Source organism: Eptatretus burgeri, chromosome 1 (assembly GCF_056783735.1).
Source record: "Eptatretus burgeri isolate ZD-2024b chromosome 1, Ebu_testis_v1, whole genome shotgun sequence".
NCBI lineage: Eukaryota > Metazoa > Chordata > Myxini > Myxiniformes > Myxinidae > Eptatretus > Eptatretus burgeri.
Genome location: NC_140961.1, coordinates 42,635,405 through 42,650,576, shown reverse-complemented (window position 1 = coordinate 42,650,576; position 15,172 = coordinate 42,635,405). Strand labels below are relative to the sequence as shown.

Below are 15,172 nucleotides of genomic sequence, written 5' to 3'. Positions count from 1 at the left end.
CTGGCCATGATTTCATCTAACTATGCCCTCTAGTGGTTGAAATGTAACTCCATGGTAGTCGTGCCGATAATGAAAATTTTGTGTCAATTGGATAAGCGGAGGCAGAGAAAACAGAAAATTAGCATGAATGGACGTACGTGCATACGTACAGACGGACGGACGTACATACGACCCCGAAAACATAATGCCTCTGGCGACTTCGTCAGCAGAGGCATACAAACATAAAGACAGATATTAACAAAAACAAAGGCCATAAACAAAACATAAACAAAAAATATAAAAAGCAGAAAAACAGACACAAAGAAAAATACGTGTAAACAAAAACATAAAATCAAAGAAAAACATAAACAAAACAAATATAAATGGCATAAACAAAACAACACACGTGGAAAGTTTTGTTGAAATCCTTTCAGTGGTTCACAAGTTAAGGCATTGAAAATAAACTTCAATCAAAGGGCACATAACCTGCGACCTTTCAACTTTCAACCCAAAATCAAACCAGTTCATATTTTTCTTCGTCTATACTTCTGCCAAGTTTGGTTGAAATCCTCTCAGTGATTTACAATTCATCATGGAAACAAAGATTTTCAAGTAAAGGTCACATGACCTTAGACCTTTGACTTTTTGAACCCAAAACCTAATCACAAAATACTTATTACAGCCCATACTTAAGCCACGCTTGGTGGAAATCGCTTCAGTGGCTCACAAGTAACAGAAAACGGTCATAGACGGGCAAACGCATAACAGGACAGCTGGACAAACAACTCAAAAACATAATGCCTCCGGCCTTCAGCTGCAGAGGCATAATAAAATAGTATCTCACAAAAATGTCTCATGAGATGTAATGAAAATCACATCAGGTTTCTATCAGATCTCATGAGAGATCACAGGATATTTTTGAAAGGTAAATAATGTGAGGTCAGGGCAACGAAAAAAAATTTGAAATAGCATGGATAACATGAGGAGAAAAATGTGCTTTGGGAGTGCAAAGACATCTACAAAATAAATAATTTTTCAAAACAAACCCAAAAACATAATGCCTGTGGTGACTTCATCGGCGGAGGCAAATGCAGGTCAATTTATTATAGGCAACAGAGGGGGAGAAGTGGGGCACTTTGTTAGATGTCTGGGGTGAGGGGCTGGAAGAACACAGCAACAGCAGGGTTGAGGGACAAAATATAGGGAGACTTGGAGAAATAAGGCATGTGGGGAAGAATGGGAGCAAGAGGATGACGCAAACTCCAATCGAGGGAGACTTGGAGCCTCCCTCTATTTGAGTTTGGTGAAAGATTAAAAAAAAAATAATAAAGAATAAGAATAAGAAGCTTCATTGCGAAGCTTCGTGTTGAATGTTTTGGTTTGAACCTCCGCTTAAAATGAGTGAAATGAAACATTTTGAAAATCTCAAATTATTCTCACTCAGATTTCAACATCACCATAATGCAGATTATCAAGTTGTTTAAACTTTCTTTACATAAGAATAAGATGATGTGTAATTCCAGATACCACCGGGTGGCGCTACATGAAGCACCTATTACACAGAGAGAATTGGGGTGTTCCCCAATCCCCGAACCCCCTCCCCCAGATATGCTACCCTGACAGAAACCATACATGGGGTACTCTTCAGCAACACCAAAAATTTGATTGGATTTGGTTCAGGAGTTTTTTTTCCATTTTTGAAGCATAAATAAACAACCAAACACAAATTAAGCTTTATACAGTAGCTTATTGGTTTTACAGTTTGTGGTATATGAAGTTGGCATTCCAGCATCATGCCTCTGACTCTGCAGCCTCCGAAAGGACCGTTTGGACCGCCCCCCCCCACCCCATCTACTTTCTCAACAATCCTCTGGAAGAAGTCCTTTCATTCCAAGCTTCTGAGTCTCACTATCTGCCATAATCTTTCTTGGGAAAGCCACATTTCCAACCTGGCCTCCAAAGCCAGTCGCCAACTGGGAATCCTCCATCGTGCAAAGTCCTTCCTCAGTCCACCTGAGTTCCTGACCATATACAAAGCTTTTGGCCGCAGCATGATGGAGTACTGCTCTCCACTCTGGGCTGGTGCTCCTGCCTCTCACCTTTCTCGGATTCATGCTGTGGAAACCAAGGCATTTCAGATCATTGGTATCTCTCACGATGAGGCTGAGTCTTTGGGCTCACTCTCTCACTGCAGGCAGGTCGGTGGTCGTTCTGTCTTCTACTGTCTCCTCTCCGGTCTCGCCCCCCTTGCTCTGTCTGCAATTTGTCCCCACCATATCATGAATCACCGCTCACCTTCACGCTTTCATTCCTCTTTTTCCCCACCTTTGGAATAAACTCCCTCACTCTGTTCAATCCCATTCTTCCTTCCAGGCCTTAAAACCAGCTGTTCACCACCACCTCTTATCGTCCCCCATCCAAATCCTTGATCTTTTCTACCCACGTTAATCCACCCCAAACCCACCTCCTTCAAATTCCCTGCTTTCCTTCCTGAAAGTCCCTGTCATGTCCATCTTGTGCACCTCATGTTCCCCGCCCCATCCCTCTCCCGTCCACAGATCTCCGAATGTCTCTGTTCCCCACTGTTTTGTCCTTCCCACTCCCGCCCCTCTTATCTCATGCCCCCTTTGCTGTGCATTGCGTGTGAGCTCTCATACGAGCCTCGACAAGGTATGCAAAAAAAAATCATGAGCGATGTGCTGAGAGTGATGTGCTGAGAGTGATGTTCTGAGAAGCAAACAATGCATCCAAAATTTATGAACCAGCATGTGAGTATGCGCATGCGTATGTGTACATATGTGTGTATACGTACGTGACACTATGCGCTACAAATGCTCGAACTCTTGGTGGTGAGCACTGTCGATGTTTTGCTTGTGAGAGTAAGTAATATGTGTGGATATTGTGGCTCTCGATACCTTATTTAAGGAAAGACAGACAGTATAATATAAAAACAAACATCTGAATAATTTAAGCCAGTGAATTTTCATATGGTATGAGTGATGCGATGGAATATTCTATATAGGTTCGCCTAAACCCAAAGTGTTTTGCTTAATATTGTCATGATGATTACAACTGCCTCACGAGATTACTAAATGCGTGCATTTTGTTAGGACGTGTTTGCCTTATAGATGCAATGTTGTAAATTACTGTTCATTATGGTCAAATAGATCTATGTGTATCACCGGATCTCCTTCGTCTTGCGAAAGACTGGTTGACCCTCCTTTTCCTCGCCAACATCAAACAAGTCTGAATAGAGTTCGTTGTTCGAGTGATCCACTTGGAAAAGGGCACAGCGGTCGGCATTGACAAGGTTCTTGGCATAGATCTATGAAGCACAAAATCAAAGAGAAAAAGGCAGATCATGTTATGTTAAATGCTAATAAATTTATGATTGAGATCCAGGGCATTCCACCCATCAAAATCAAAGCAAGCATCACCATATAACGGCCAAGCCATTTCGGCTTGGCTCAAACATCATCAGTCTTAAGGATTGGGTTTCTGAGTTAACACAAAGGAGTGTGTTTAACCATAAACTACATACAGTACACTAAGCCATTAATTAATCTCAGAAATCATAGGTACTTAAAAAATTTACACTGAATATCACCTTGGTCGCAAATCATACAAAGGATTGCAAACAGCCAAAAACCATCTCTGAGTGCTCTAGCATTTATTTTCCTCTTAAACTTGCAATTAACAAAGTATACATCCGAGTTTCATTAATATTACTGTTATCGTTAACTCAATGACTCGTTATACCTGGACATTTGAAGACAAAGTCGAGGTTTATAAAGGGCAAGACCAACTTGGAACTTGGCTGAATTGTCCAGCCCTATCCATGTCCAGGATGGCAACGAATTGAGCAGGAAACCCCACCGTTTGCCCCCGCCCCCACACCCCCACATTGAAAGCAAACATATTAATAAACTTGCAAACAACAATAAGACACAACCACGTGCTCACCATTATATGTTCAAGGAGAGAATCGATGGCAACGATATCATCAAAATATGTCCTGCAGGGAAAGGGAACAAAGTCACAAAAAGGAAAATTTTCACTTTGTTTATTCTTATCCAATAACTTCATAATCTTTGATCAATGCAAATAAACTTTGATGCCATGGACTGAAAAAGAAAAAGTGCAAAATGCATATAATATAATGTAAAGGCTAGATTGCTCATTAAATTATGAATTACAAATGTAGTGTCGTGGCAGAGGTGCGAACAGGCAGACACGAGCTGGAGGGTAACACAACTCCGCTTTATTGTCTCGAGCGAGAGGGTGGGCGTAGGATGCCCGTAACTCCGCTTTAATACGCACTCGATGCACCGTACAGGCACACGACCTACAAGACACTGCTAATGATACCACATGTCGCCACTGATGCTACTGGTGCTACAAGTCCCTCGCGGGCGCGAACAGCTCGTGTGCTGTAGGTCGTGTGCCAATACGCCACAACAAACATGTGAAACAAGAATGTTTGAAAGGAATACCGGAAAGAAGGTGGTTCAAGGAACTCTGCCAACATTCTTTGCTTTGGGTTGTTTCACTACATTGTAATGTGACATACACTACAACACCAAAAGTATGTGGACACCTGCTCGTCAAACATCTCATTCCAAAATCATGGGCATTAATATGGAGTTGATCCTCCCCCCCCCCACCCCCTTTTGCTGCTATAACAGCTTCCACTCTTCTGGGAAGGCTTTCCACGAGATGTTGGAACATTGCTGCAGGGACTTGCTTCCATTCATCCACAAGCGCATTAGTGAGGTCAGGCACTGATGTTTGGCGATTAAGTCAGGCTTGCAGGCGGTGTTCCAATTCATCTCAAATGTGTTCGATGGTGTTGAGGTCAGGACTCTGTGCAGGCCAGTTAAGTTCTTCCACACCGATCTTGACAAACAATTTCTGTATGTACCTCGCTTTGTGCATAGGGGCATTGTCATGCTGAAACAGGAAAGGGCCTTCCCCAAACTGTTGCCACAAAGTTGGAAGAACAGAATCGTCTAGAATGTCATTGTATGCTGAAGTGTTAAGATTCCCCTTCACTATGAAAAACGGCCCCAGACCATTCATTATTCCTCCTCCACCAAACTTTACAGTTGGCACTATATATTTGAGCAGGTAGCGTTCTGGCATCGGCCAAACCAAGATTCATCCGTCGGACTGCCAGATGGTGAAGCGTGATTAATCACTCCAGAGAACGCGTTTCCACTGCTCCGGAGTCCAATGGCGGTGAGCTTTATACCACTCCAGCCGACGCTTGGCATTGCGCATGGTGATCTTAGGCTTGTGTGCGGCTGCTCGGCCAAGGATACCCATTTCATGAAGCTCTCAACGAATAGTGCTTGTGCCGGCGTTGCTTCCAGAGGCAGTTTGGAACTCGGTAGTGAGTGTTGCAATCGACGAGAGACAATTTGTCCACACTACGTGCTTCAGCACTCAGCCATCCCATTCTGTGAACTTGTTTGGCCGATCACTTCACAGTTGAGCTGTTGTTGCTACTGAGGCATTTCTACTTCACAATAACAACACTTACAGTTGACTGGGGTAGCTCAAGTGGGGCAGAAATTTGACGAACTGACTTGTTGGAACGCATCCTATGACAGCGCCACATTAAAAGTCACTGAATTCTTCAGTATGATCCATTCCACTGCCAATGTTTGTCTATGTAGATTGCACGGCTGTGTGCTTGATTTTATACACCTGCCAGAAATTGGTGTGGCTGAAATAGCCGAATCCACCAATTACAAGGGGCGTCTGCATACTTTCGGCCATGTAGTATGTGTATATGTATGTATGTATGTATGTATGTATGTATGTATGTATGTATGTATATATATATATATATATATATATATATATATATATATATCTTGTATCAATTGGGCTGACAAGATAGCCTTGAGGTATGCACACTATCCTTTGAGCTGTCCAACCTGGGTTTGAATCTCGAATTAGCTATAAACTCTTATCCAGGTTTTTCACAGGCAATGTGATTCAACAATGTGTGTGCCGTCCCTCGGATGGATATTAAAGTGGGTGACCCATCTGCTGGTATTAGTTGGTGAATGTTAAATATCTCACTGTGTTCTTCAAGAAGAGTAGGTGAGTTATTGCTGGCACTATAACCAAATTCCAAATTCTTCTAACCTCGAGGATTCACTGCATCAGCAACACAGTTATACTCTCAGCAATGATGCTACATGTAGCCACATTCTGCACACGAAAATAGCAGATTGCATCTTCAATAAAAACTAACATCGTGTCAGTGGTATTAATGGTGAAAATATCAGTTTAAACTCCTGCAACGAGGCCGAAGCACAAGGTTTGTTGCTTTCACATCTCAGGCAGGTCCGGTTGTCTGTCTGTTTTTTTTCCACCTCTTCCAATATTTTCCCTCTGTTCTATCAGTCGTGACCATACTTATCAACTCCAGAATGCACATGTTCTTCCAGTAACATTCTATTGGTCATATCTCCCAAATCCAGGCTGATGGCACACCTCAACTCCTTTGTTCCTTGCTTCTCCAGTCTATGGAACTACCTTCCATCGGCTGTTCTTTCCCACTCCTCCCTCCAGGGCTTCAAGCAGGCAGTGCATAGCAACCTCATGTCATCCCCTATCCTGAAACATGACATTTATTACCCCCATTAACACTTACTAATTCAACCCTCTTACTTGCTGGTTTTCCTGTTCATAATCTTTCCTTGCTGGTTGTGCCTAATTGTTGCCCCACTAACCAACTGTCAATTCTACCTTGATCTTTCACTAACCTTGCTTTTGTAAAGAGAAAACAAAAAAACCTCAATGCAACGTGAACTCACACATTTATGAGAAGGAAGAGACAGTGACCTTTGAAGAACATGCAACATCATCGTAGAACCTCCCTCATTACCTCTTGGTTGAATGAGGAAGTGATGTCGATGAAATATTCCACACACTTGACAACCCTAAACCAACATGCACTTGCCAAGTGTGGCGAGTGTGCTAAACAACCCCCAAACATGACTTTGAGGAGGTCTTTGGCTTGCGATGGATTGAAATGGGATGGTTTATGGTGTGATATATGAGCTGCCTTTGATTGTCACAGCAGCCTGAGAAAAGATTGACGTGCTCAGTGGTGAGTGTAGACTCATGACTGCAGTAATGTTCGAGGTGAAGACTATACTCGCTGCTTATAGCAAGAAGATTGCCACATTGTAATTAAATCTTCAATTCATGCAAGTTGTAATATAAAGTAATATCATAACTCAGGAGTACAGCACAGCCCAGATCGTCCAAATTATCTCCCTCAGGGATATGCCACGATCCTGAAGGTCCAAATGACTCACTCTACAATCTAATTGCTGGACCGGCCGAGTGGTTTGACACTTGCAATTACGATCGCTAAATTTACTCCATGCAAGTGTATCATCCTTGAAACTGCGAAAGTGCACAGAACAAGAAGCAGAAGTAGTGCAGTTACAAAAAAGAAAGTACATAACTATGTACTATGAACTATGAACTAACATAACTATGAACAAAAGCATGATATTAATTTCAATCATTCACCAGTTCGAAAGATCATGGAACTTACCTGTCGATTACTACGTGATGACATTGGTTGTCCATCAGCTCCTTCCTTCTAGCTCCTTCACAGGAATTGTTTAACATATATCATAACTCATTAAAAAGATATATTTATCACAGTATTGACACAGTATACATACTTTCAACCAACAGGCTTCAACTTCGTAATGAGCCTGAGTACTTCGGACATGGGATTAATTGATTCATCCATGTATTGGCCCTGAATAATGTATGTTCACATGGCAGAACTATCATTGACCGCCTTGCATTTCCACTTGTAGTTGAAAATTATTTTCCGTAATGGTAAACAATTTTGTTATCTCATTTCCTGGGTCACTTTGTTACACTATCTTATAACTCATCGTCTCAGGAGGTGTTGACAGCGAAGGGATTTGTGGGCACGTTTATATTGCAATAATTCAAATAAATTATCTACGGGACTCGTGTTTCAGGAATTTTGCATAAAAAAATATGTATGCGATGTTGGCAGAACACAAAGAAGGCAAAATTGGTGATAAAAAGTGAAGGTGTGAAGGCAAAGTCTTACCTGCACACCAAATCCAGATGTCTTGCTATATTTGTACGTAATGTTCGAGTGTGTTTTAAAGACTCAAACTTCGACGTTCTGTACATTCAAACAAAGTGCTAAAATGGTGCACAATTATGTACAGTCATGCTTGATGCTTACCCTCCAGCGTGGTTTATTACCCCTTGCACGTGAAGTGAAAAATGGGGTTAAGTGATTGGTTAACTTTGTCTGTCTGTCTGTCTGTCTGTCTGTCTTTCTACTCACGTCAATCTTTGATTGAGGAACTACTTAATTTCAATTGAATGTTATGTTTTGAACACTGCACGACATGAATCAGAACACAAACCTGCAGTTTAGCAGAAATTTGGCTCCAACTTTTGTAAATCTTACGGAATCTCAACCCAATTGTATATGTTTGCAGAGGAGTAAGGTAATTGTTTTACTCTGTCTGCCTGTCTGGCAGTCAAACAAAATTGAAAATCATTTCAAACAGGAAACTTACTGTTTCTTTTTTGTTCTGTTCTTGCATATGGAAGCTTGGCTGCTTGGTAGCTATCATTTATTGGAAGCACAGCTGTGCCACTGATGCTGTGCCCCTCTACCAATGCACTGGTATTATTTCACCAACCTCAGAAGGATGACAGGCTGAGTCAACCCCACCTGGTGTTAATTCAGTGGCCAACAAGGCTCAAACTCAGGACCGTAAGATTCCAAGCCAGCCACCCTAACCACTAAGCCAACACCAGGCTTACTTACTGTTTTAAAAGATGTCATAAAAGACACAAGCAACAGGCACGAATAACTAATGTATTGTGTTAAATAGGGCGGTATAAAAGACAGTGCATCAATGGTGATAAACTTCTGAAAAAAGTTTTCCTTTTTCTTCTACAGCCTTTAAAACGTTTATTTATTAATCCCATACCAGTTTCCCTGTAGGGGACTATAGGTATGCTCTCTGTCTGTCCGACCGTCCGTCCATCTGTCTATCACACGTGTGGTTTTTCTGACATTTTTTCCCATACCCCGGAACATCATCATCATCTGAATATGGGAAAGAAGGAATATTCCTGTAATCATCCTGGTCTTCTCTACAATATCTGGAAATGCTTGCCATACCAATTTGTGCATGCTTTTTAAGACTCGCTCAGGAACCTTTGATTTCACCATTGAATATCAAGTTTGGCCTTGAAGGATTTATTCAATTTTGCTTCCACCACACTATCAGGGAGATTGTTCCAATCCAAAACAATCTTCTGACTGAAAAATTTGCTTCTAATATCCTGTCTCGACCTGTGTCTGTGCAGATTGAATGTGTGTCCTCAGGTACTTTGGTGGATTGCCCTCATGAAGAACATTTCTGCTGGTATTCTTACTTCACACCAACCATGATCTTCTAAACTATGATATTCAACTGAAACTTGGTACATGGCTTTATTATGAAGTTACAAAACAAGTACGAGTTTCAGGGCGTTTTGTCAATTTTTCACAGAGTTATGCCCTTTTTAGACAAAAATTATCACATATTATACATGGGTCAGTATTCAGCTGCCCTGACACTACCACACTGCTTTACACCCATTGGTTGGACAGCTGGCCTGACTCCACCCCAATAAAATCATGCGCCACCATTGCATGAGGCAGCACAGATTGGCAGACCTCAGGCCTTCGGCTTGGGTTTTGTCCATAGCCCAGTGCAATTTGAATGATCCCAGGTAGATAACTATGATGTATTATAAATGCACATCACCCATATGCATTTTTGCTTCATGTATATACGTCGGGTTATTGTTAATACGAAAGAGACAAAGCCTAGAAACGAATGAAACACGGAGGCTTAGAGTTTCTTCTTCTTCATTTTGATTCCAATATCGGCTCGAGTGTGCCTTAAACGCAAACAAATTTTTATCTCTGGTTTGTTAATCTAGCTGTCTTTATTGGTTTCTCATCTACAAAAGATATTTGTGAATCAATTACCATCTATCCACGAGCCTTCTACTGTTCATCCTGTTTTGGTATATTATTTTCCCAATTTGTCTTTCCTCCTCTATTCTTTAAATTTATTTCACCACTACATTCGGTGGTTTAATGGTTAGAGCGTCTGCTCCGAGTCTGGGAGATAGGCGGTTTAAAGCCCTGATCGAGTCATTCCAAAAACTTTAGAAATAGTATGTGCTGCTTCCTTGCAAAACGATCAGCATTTAAAAGATAAGAGCACAGACAATCCCCATAGATTGGCATCCATGGGGAGGAGCAAATTACTCCTTAGGAAATTCCCTGCTGAGTATGGTGAGAAAGGCGGCACCATTGTCGTGGCGTGGCTGTTACTCAGAGCGCTTCAGGAAGTGACAGCACTTCCCCCAAGCTCAGTGGGTGTTTATCTCCAACAGTCCTGTGTTGTGTCTTGTGTTTTCGTCTGTATGTCCATGTATTTGAGATTTCTTTGTGGCATCTCCACGACGAGACTTAGATCCTTCAAAAAAAAAATAAAAAAAACATCCCATTTTATGTGTGACATGTTTCTCCATCATTTCATTTCGAAGGAATCTAGTTTGTTTGCTCCTTTATTTTTTAAGGGTCTGCGTGAATGAATGATCCACTTTAAAATGCAACTATTGCATTGAATATCTTCATTTTCACCTTTTCTGGGAGGTGTCTTCTTTCATTTTCACCTTTTCGAGTGAAGAAACTTCTAAGGTCCACAAAAGAGATTTTAGTGTTTCTCAGCTCTCACAGCTGCCTTTATTATTGTTACGTCATCTTTTAATTTTTCTTTCAGATGCTACAATGGACCCAAGATGTTAAGATTAATTTACTTGTTCTAAATTATCCCTTAGCCTGGTGTTGGCTTAGCGGTTAAGGTGGCTGTCTTGGGACCTAAGGGTCCTGAGTTTGAGCCTGGTATCCATTGAATTAACAACAGGTGGGGTTGACTCAACCTGTCATCATTCCGAGGTCGGTGAAATGAGTAACAGTGTACTGGGGTAACAACCATTCAGGGTAACCTGCGTCAGAGTGGTGACGCATCCAGGACGGTACTCCTTGCCAATGAAACTGCCTCGGCAGCCCTATGCACTTTTACGGCACGGAAGGAATGGTATTATTATTACTATTATTATTGTTATTATTATTAAATTATCCCTTTAATTTTTGTGGGGCATTTATTCTTCTTGTCAATTCGCCAACATTATTTCATTTTTTTCTTTGCTCATTGCTACACCAATATATTGGGTTATTTCTTCATCTTGAACCCTTACACTGCAGATATCTATCATATCTGCCAACAGTATGACATTATCAGCGAAATTCAGGTCTTACACAGCTTCCTCACCAACTGTTTAGTTTCACCTTCTTGTACAACCCTCCATTGCCTTACATATACTGTAATCAGATCAATAAATATGTTAAACAATTCCTGTGAGAAAACACTTCCTTGTCTTTGTTTCAAAGCACTCCCCAAACTTTCCTTCATAGATAATGCTGCCACATACCCCTTCCAATAACCACTCTTACCATTTTTTTAATGGATTTCAGTGTTCTAATACCTCCACAGACCTTCTCTCCAAACTGAATCATAAGCTTTTTCAATATCTATAAAAGCAATGAGCAAAGGCTCGACATGCATCCACTTTTTCTTCTAAGACCCATGTTGGAGCGAAAATCTTGTCAACAGTCAATATTCTTTTTCTAAATCTGGCCTGCTGTTGTGTTTTCTCCGTTTTTTTCTCACTTGTTCCCGTTTATATAAGTGGAAATGTTCCAAATGTACTTAACTTTGAACAGATAGCTTATTCCACCAAAACAATTGCATTCTTGTCGACTTCTATTATTCTTATATATTAGTACAATGAAGGCTTTTTTCCAGTCTTGCGGCATCTCCTCTTTTTGATCTATTTATTGCATAGACAAATATGGTGGAGTTATGGACCAACAACCCCCATTCCTCCATTCCCATTTCCTGTTCCCATATGCTCCATACTTGCCTTTTCCCTATCTGTCTCCTTATTCCCAAACGTCTTCTTTTTCTCCCACACTATTCTACCCTCATTTTCTCTTCCCATCCTCCCTTATGTCCCTTATATTCCCTCTTTCACTGTGAATTGTCTCAATTTAGACATGTACCCCACCCATGTGGACATGAATAGATGGCCCTTTTGCTTGTCTGTGACCAACGAAGAGTTTTGACACAGATATTGTGCTTCCCAAATATCGATCTTCATTTCCTCATGCACTTATACAGGTTGAGTTTTGATTTGTAACTTGCATGAGAGCAAAAAAAAAAAATAAAAAAAATATCAGGTCGAAAATGATGACATTTACAGAAGCCAAGCAAAGTTAGAATCGCTATTTTAATAAAATTCAATGACAATTAGGCCATGTCTTTAATAATGAGCAACACCGCTCTCAGTTGGACATGGGCCCATTAACACGCGTCCCTGCATCAATTGCCGTTGATTTCATTAACAGGTCATATTTCTGTTCAGTGTGATTGACTGTCCTGAATTACCACTCATGGGTGATGCATCCTGCCCCGATGGGTGAGAAACATGCACAAAGCACTTCAGAGACTGAATGAACTCATAATCACATTATTATCAGATTGAAGTGCTCAGTTTCACAAGGCATGCCTTTACCTCAAGGGTGAAATTATGTACAAGGGGTTATTTCTGATCGCATTGTCTCAGTGCAGAGTCAGACAGTTTGCATGGTATAGGGTGAAACAGGGAACTGTTAACTAGTGGGGAATTTATTTGGGGTTATGGTTAAGGTGAATGATTAACTTCATACACTAATTCGAAATAAAGATTTGCAGAGTAAAAAAATAAAAAAAACCCACAAAGGCAAACAAAAAAAATGCATCAGTAAGTCCTGTCCTGTTCCTTGCTCTCATATATCATCATGTCCTTCATCTCATAAGTCTTCAGGGTCTCATAAGTGAAGTCCTTATTAGGCTGGCATGGAGTTATAGACCAGGAAGAGTCCTAATCAAGCAGTAAACAGTTCTGTCACCCATTTGCAAAACAAACATTTGGAAATTTGGACAGGAAACTGGTCCGAAAACTGGTCCGAAAACCTACTCTTATGAAAGACAGCACGAAAAGCTTAAGCTCATATTACAATGTGACAGCCAGATTGATGTGCTGTATGAAGGATGGCACGTTTCAGCATGCTGGACCCACTGCTAATACTGCCGTGAGATGCTTTGTCGAGGTGATCTTAACACGTCTGCAAGATCACTTGGTATGCCAAAAAAACATTTACTATGAAGCTTGAAAACGCTTAAGACAAATTATCCTTGGGAACTTTTAATTACCTGTAATTGATCTTTAATGTGGAAATTCAATGAGAATAATAATCCGTTAAGCAAAGAGGTTTGAGGTACCCACATGTAAGCATAATTTTGATAACTTAATAGCAAGTATGATGCACCTGGTGTTGGCTTAATGGTTGGGGTGGTGGGATTGGGACCTGAGGATCCTGAGTTCAAATCCTACTCAGCTGTTGAATTAATACTAGGTAGGGTTGACTCTGCCTGTCATCCTTCCAAGGTCAGCAAAATGAGTGCCAGCTTGCTAGTATCCTGTGTTGGTGTGGCAACCTGTCCAGGATTGTGTCCAATAGCCAAGGAGACTGCTTAGGCAGCACCAACGCTCTGCAGAGAGTATGGTCCCAATGGATGGATGGAAGTATGATACCAAGTAAACTCTTTATGCTTATTAATAAGTCAACAGGATATACACAGAGCCCAACTGGTGTAAACTGTAGAATTCAGGTTAATGCATTTAAAACAAGTCATTCACCACGTTATATTATCCTAAATTAAAAACTTATTTTATACACTTCTAAGTTCACACAGATAACTAAACTGAATAGATTGCCCTTCATTTTGAAAAAGGCCTCTCGCATGAAACATGGAAAGCATCTGGTCAACACGTTTACAGTGCAGAAGCCCCTGTCTGAACTGTAACCACACTCGAAGATAGCAAGCAGTGTAATTTTGTTTAAACGAACCTCCAAGAAAAGACCAGACCACCTGCTACCTCCAGTAAAAGTAGTAATTTGTAATTTAGCCAGTGCAGGCCCCCCTAACAAACGGACGCCAACGTTGTCAGACGGAATGAAAACCCGTCATTCTTGTTACAAAAACAGCTAAAATTGATGAAAAAGCGGCCAAAATTGAAACCAACACAGTAATTACGGTCGCAATAGCAGATATAATGGAAACCAACACGTTTATTCTACACACAAGAACGGCCGTGACGGAAACAAGAACGGACAATCACGAAATAGATTGGTGGGGAACGGAAGCAAGATTGGTTATTTCCGTCGCGAAACGTCCGAGAGCGAAACAAAAGCGGTTCATTCCGGTTACTGTAGTGCGAACAAGATGGCGGATGCAGTAGAACGACCTGTTATGGTATGTAAATTTTTAGTGCTTGTGCCTCTAACATAAATGTAATATAGATAATATTGTTGCGAATTCACGCCCGCCGGCGTGCGAACGGCCACGTAACTCGAATCGCGGAACGTCGCCCACCGGACGGACAATTCTGTCGTGACCCTCTCGGACTAACGTGACCCTCTCGGACTAACGCCGGGAACTAGTCACAGGTGGGCCTTTCGGCCTCACCACGATCGTGCCAATCGGCCCCCCGCGTGGGATAGGGTTGTTCGCCAAATTCGACCTACCTAAGTACCCACACGGAGGGTAGACCGGGCGATCGCACCTCGCCGCAGCTCGACTCCGGACACGGGCCACTGAAGCGACCCGTTCCGTACTATCGGGATAACCGAGCGGTGTTATATCGTCGACCTCGATGGTTCCGATTAATTATCGGGCATATTAAGCCCACTACCAACCCTTTACGTGAAGTAAGATGGAGATTCAATTAAAGAAAAGACGAAGCGAAACGGGAAAAATAGTTCAACATAAGGCACATTTATTCCGTGGCACACGGAAAGCACACATATACAATTACAACAATTATGCACCAAAAGCAATTGCAACAAAAGAAACACAACAATGCAGATCTACTACCGACTACGCGAGCACACGGCAACACTTACACAGTTTTACTTTACAGACGGCGC

At 41.5% G+C, this 15,172-nt stretch overlaps 1 protein-coding gene across 8 annotated transcripts in view; it reads right to left on the bottom strand.

The window, feature by feature from the left end:
• Positions 1-15,172, bottom strand: part of PDE10A (phosphodiesterase 10A) — a 160,815-nt gene that overhangs the window by 78,761 nt on the left and 66,882 nt on the right. For all 8 annotated transcript variants that reach the window (XM_085881256.1, XM_085881266.1, XM_085881248.1 and 5 more), the window contains 2 exons: positions 3,943-3,994; positions 3,162-3,304 (listed from right to left, as the gene is read on the bottom strand). In XM_085881256.1, coding sequence (XP_085737382.1) covers positions 3,162-3,304; positions 3,943-3,994 — 195 coding nt within the window. The remainder of the gene's footprint in view (positions 1-3,161; positions 3,305-3,942; positions 3,995-15,172) is intronic.